Source organism: Phyllopteryx taeniolatus, chromosome 5 (assembly GCF_024500385.1).
Source record: "Phyllopteryx taeniolatus isolate TA_2022b chromosome 5, UOR_Ptae_1.2, whole genome shotgun sequence".
In the NCBI taxonomy this organism is placed as follows: domain Eukaryota; kingdom Metazoa; phylum Chordata; class Actinopteri; order Syngnathiformes; family Syngnathidae; genus Phyllopteryx; species Phyllopteryx taeniolatus.
Genome location: NC_084506.1, coordinates 11622549 through 11627548, shown reverse-complemented (window position 1 = coordinate 11627548; position 5000 = coordinate 11622549). Strand labels below are relative to the sequence as shown.

The 5000-nt window shown below is 41.2% G+C and overlaps 1 protein-coding gene across 1 annotated transcript in view; it reads right to left on the bottom strand.

Moving 5' to 3' along the window:
- The window catches only part of ranbp10 (RAN binding protein 10), a 51928-nt gene extending 47700 nt beyond the window's left edge, over nucleotides 1-4228 (bottom strand). Inside the window, exon 1 of the mRNA XM_061772914.1 lies at nucleotides 4121-4228. Coding sequence (XP_061628898.1) covers nucleotides 4121-4211 — 91 coding nt within the window. The 5' untranslated portion in view covers nucleotides 4212-4228. The remainder of the gene's footprint in view (nucleotides 1-4120) is intronic.
- Between the last annotated feature and the right edge of the window lie 772 nt (nucleotides 4229-5000).

Genomic DNA, 5000 nt, shown 5'->3' with positions numbered 1-5000 from the left:
CTCGCGAATCTACGCTACCCAACAAAATGGACGAGCTTCATCTTCTGATAAAGACCAGTAAAGACTTCGGACGTTTCGCCGCCATGTGCTTTACGCAAGTCTCCGTAGTCCCTTTGTGACGCTGTACCCGATGGCGCAGTCATGGTTCCACGTCCATCTTCACAGGGCAGACCGCGACATGGAATCATCGGGGAAAACAAAAGGCGGCAGGATATGCTTCTATATCAACGAAAAATGGTGTACAGACATCACGGAGCTCAGCACACACTGCAGCGCGCATTTGGAGTTGCTGTTCTTGAACTGGAAGCCATTCTACTCGCCTCGCGAGTTTGCATCATTCATTCTGGCTGGTGTATACATTCCGCCTAAAGCTAACAGGAACGCCGCACTGCTAATGCTCGCCGAACAAGTAAACGAAATTGAAAAAAAAAAAACGCTCAGACTCACCCCTCATTATTCTAGGGGACTTTAACAAAGCTAAACTCAACCACGAACTCCCTAAATACAAGCAGCACATCAACTGTCACACCATGGAAAATAACATTTTAGACCACTGCTATTCTACGTTAAATAACGCATACCGTGCCAAACCTCGTGGTGCCCTGGGCTCGTCTGATCACTGCTTAATTCACTTAATACCGACATACAGGCAAGAACTTCAATGCGCGAAGCCTACATACAGGCAAGAACTTCAATGCGCGAAGCCTACAGTGAAAACAGTGAAAAAGTGGACCAATGAATCAAAGATGGAACTTCAAAGCTGTTTAGACTGAAAAGACTGGAGTGTCTTTGAAAATTCACCTGGCAGCCTGGATGAATATACGGACACTGTCACATCATATATCAGTTTCTGTGAAGAGGTTTGTGTACCAACAAAGTCATTTCGCACATTCAATAACCACAAGTCGTGGTTCGCCACAGGCCCTGTATAATCGAGCTAGAAACCAGCTGACTAAAGAAATTAACATTGCAAAGAGAAACTATGCAGCAAAGTTGGAAAAACTGTTTTGCGCTAACAACTGTAATTCAGTCTGGCATGCATTACAATCGCTGACCAATTACAAGCTACGATCCCCCCAAGCTGGGAACAATAGCACACTAGCCAACAACTTGAATACCTTCTACTGCAGATTTGAAAAGGACACTTTCACTGCTGTTGACCACTCATGCCAGAGTAGCATCTGCCCCATTTTGACACTGACTGAGGAGTATCTGCAACATTTGCACAATCAACATTGTCCCAGATTATCGCACTACTCGTCACTTTAAACTGCATACACTCCTTGAAGTCTCAGCGCCCTTTGCACAATGGTCATTGCACCGGACTATTGCGAGATAAGTCATTCGAACTGCTCTAAGTGCTAGAGGACTCTTCATCTTTTTGCACAATTGTCAAAAAATAAATTAATTAATTTGTACCATCATTACCAGATAACTAGCAAACCTTTATTGCTCAGTGACTATTTTTCTCAATGTCTTTATGTCTCAAAAGTGTTCTCTGTCAATTGACTGTTGTCGTACTGGAGCGGCTCCAACTACCAGAGAGAAATTCATTGTTTTTTTGGACATACTTGGCAAATAAAAATGATTCTGATTACGTAGCATACGCAATGATGTCATTATTCCAAATAGGATCGATAGGACAATCGCTTAAAAATTCAAATTCAGAGAACAATTCCACAGAATTGTTAACTTTGGAAAGGTTCTCACAGAGTTTCGATTTTTGATACCCATCCCTTTGATACACAAAAGTGTATCTGTAGCGGACATGGTCCCGTAACCTGAGGTGCAACAGTGACTCCCCCACAAATTGGTAAACTGCATTCTTCCAAGCCGCCCTGCTGTGAGATGGCCACTAAAAGGATGCCTGTCGTATGTCAAATGGATCCTAAATTAATTAGCAGGTCCCCTCAAAATCTTGGTTTACAGGCATCAAAGAGTCCTTTTCTTTGTTTGAACTGACAGCAACCAAAAGGTGGGGATATCTTCTCCCCAATAGGAACAATTGCTGGGACATGGGTGCCACCCACTGGCATGTGAGAGTTAGTGCAAGGTGGACTGAATGGTTTCGGTAAACTAAAGATAAAATGTCTGTTGTGATATTTCACGAATTCTGCAGAAATATTCCAAATGTATGCCTTGATGTCTGTGTCAATATGTCAACTTTACAGGTGCCGCTGCAAGATTTTGAGAACTGTTTGTCTTGATTTGAAGCCAACAGCATGAAGTGTTGCATTGAACCATAAACTGTTGATTTGCCAAGATTAAAGTTAAAACAATAATTTTATATGCTTAATCTATGAGTAAGAGTGCAAAATTGGGAGTGTTTTGGATTAATATATGATTTTTAAACCCATTTTATGTGTTAAAATTGTAGACTAGATTCAAGCTGCGGTTTCCTCCGTCCTTTTGGACATGCACCCGGGGTATTTAACCTCTGACTCCCGCCGCTTCTGCTCTCTCGTTTATTTTACTCATGTCCTGCTAATCTCACCAGCCACGGGGTGGCCTCGGCCAACGCCCTTCCTATTCCGTTGTCCTCCGGTGATACAAGGCGCCACTAAGTGGGCGAGCGCCCGCCTCCACCCGACGGCTGCGTTTTCGATCGAAGAAACCGGCCATGTGGCTTTGATCGTTTTTTTTCTAGCCGTGATCGGTCGCGGGAGCCTCAGCAAGCAACTACTGGCACCCCGTACTGGTCACGCATGCAGCTGGGAGCAAGAGCTGAGCCTGCCACAAGGTTAATTGTCAGGCAAGTTAAGGGCACACCCCGAGTGGACAACAATCGTTCTTCTCTCTTCTCTCTTTCGTTTTATTTGTCTTCTTCAACTGAGATGTCCGGAGAAAGACCATCCCCACCGACCAACTGATCTACGGTCGTGAGTACAGCACAAGCATTGCTAGAATGTACAACAATAGTGCCTAATAAATTTGGGCAAATTACAAGCTTCACACAAAATCCCAACCTCTCCCAACCTTTTTTGACAAGATTTTCGATGGGCGATATCACACAAAAGCGTTCCCCGAAAGGGCAATTTTATCCAGCACAAAAAGCTCAATTTCTCCGGAACCGATCATCCGATTTCGAAATTCTTACTGTGTATTACTCAGGTTGAAGTGGCCATTCCAACCAGACTTTGCATTTTAACAGATTTTCATTTTTGGGAAATCTTGTCACGTTGCTAGTAAAACTATTTTTTAGTTTTTTTATATGGTATCTGGAAGGTATGGTATTTGTGCGGATGAGTGGTGGGAGGGGATTGATTTTAACACTGTAAAGCACTTTGAGATGTGTATCATTGAATGAAAAGTGTTCTATAAATAATGTTTGATTTGGTTTGAATAAACACAGGTGCCTTGTAATGGAACTGGCACTGTGACAATTGTCTGGTGCTGGCCACGCCCACAGCAGTTATTTGGGTGTGCTGTCCCAAATTTTAAACGCAATGCTTAGTTGAGGTGAGAGGTGACGAGCAGGTAGGGACATACTTATTGCCCCCCAGCTCAAGGTCTGCATGTTGGTGTTCACCCTGATTAAGGAGAGGGGAGCCTCCCTCAGCCTTGGGGAGGTTTGTGCCCATGCATCAAACAACAGCTCAGAGTACCCACCTATTTTGCAGTGTTTGGAGGAAGTGCAAGAGAGCACACATCACAGCTAGGGGACTTCAATGCTCATGTGGGCAGTGACGGTGTGTTGGTATTGGACTATACTGAACAAACACCAAGTTCAAGCCTAAGTAAAAAGAACACTGTCATCTGCAGTTCTATAATCGACTTTGTGGTCGTATCATCGTATTTGTGATGTCATGACTTGGACTTTTGGCGAAGAGCAAGGCAAAAGCATCAGCTATCCGTCACCTAGTGGCCTCTGATGGTGGGGCAGTCCTGGCAAACCCAAACATATGGAAAGTCTGCTGGGAATGTCTGACAGAGACCCATCAGCAGGCATATCAACAAACACCACTGGTAAATACTACAGTGTTTGAGTGAATATAAAACATTTCTCACCGAGGCTTGCATTTTGAAACAGTTGCAGCAACATGAAGTCGAAACTTCACAGTCTAGATAAATGACAAGTAGGGAAATGCACTAAAGATTTTATTTAAAGGTGTCTACTTACCCATCACGACCTTTACTGACAATTTTGACTTCAAAATAGTAGATCCCACAGGCAGCAGGAATTGGATGCGTGGCTCGTACGGACGCGGCATCCTTGTGATTTTTGCCATGCCCTGCAAGTGGGGAGGAGGAGAAAAAATTAATTTAATTAAATTAACCTAATAGAAACAAAGTTGCATGCATTCATATCAGGCTTTATAGTATATTTTCTACTTTAAATTCACACATCTTTTTGAGTTTTGACATGTACTCTTTTTATTATATAAACAAAACGGACAGGCATGTCCGTTTTAGATGGTTGAACATTTACAGCACAATCACAATCAAAGTACCGTAATTTCTGGTGTTTAATGCGCATATCTTTTCCCCAAAAAATTGTCAAGTCAATAGTGCGCATTGTATATAGGTATAGGGGAAAATGGAAAAAAACTTTCCCATTTGATAAATGGATGCCGCCATCTAGTGGTTGTGAAAAAGCTGTACACTTTCATTCCAAAATGCCATGGCCCCCAAGAGGTTATGAGAAAGGTGTACACTTTCATTCCAATATGACAGGGGTACTTATGACTGCATATATGTACAGTGGTGCTCATAAGTTTACATGCCCTGGCAGAACATATGTGTGTGTGTGTGTGTATGTATAAGTGTATATATATATATATATATATATATATATATATATATATATATATATGTGTGTGTGTATATATATATATATATATATATATATATATATATATATATGTATATATATATATATATGTGTATATATATATATATATATATATATATGTGTATATATATATATATATGTGTATATATATATATATATATATATACATATATATATATATATATATATATAAATATATATATATATA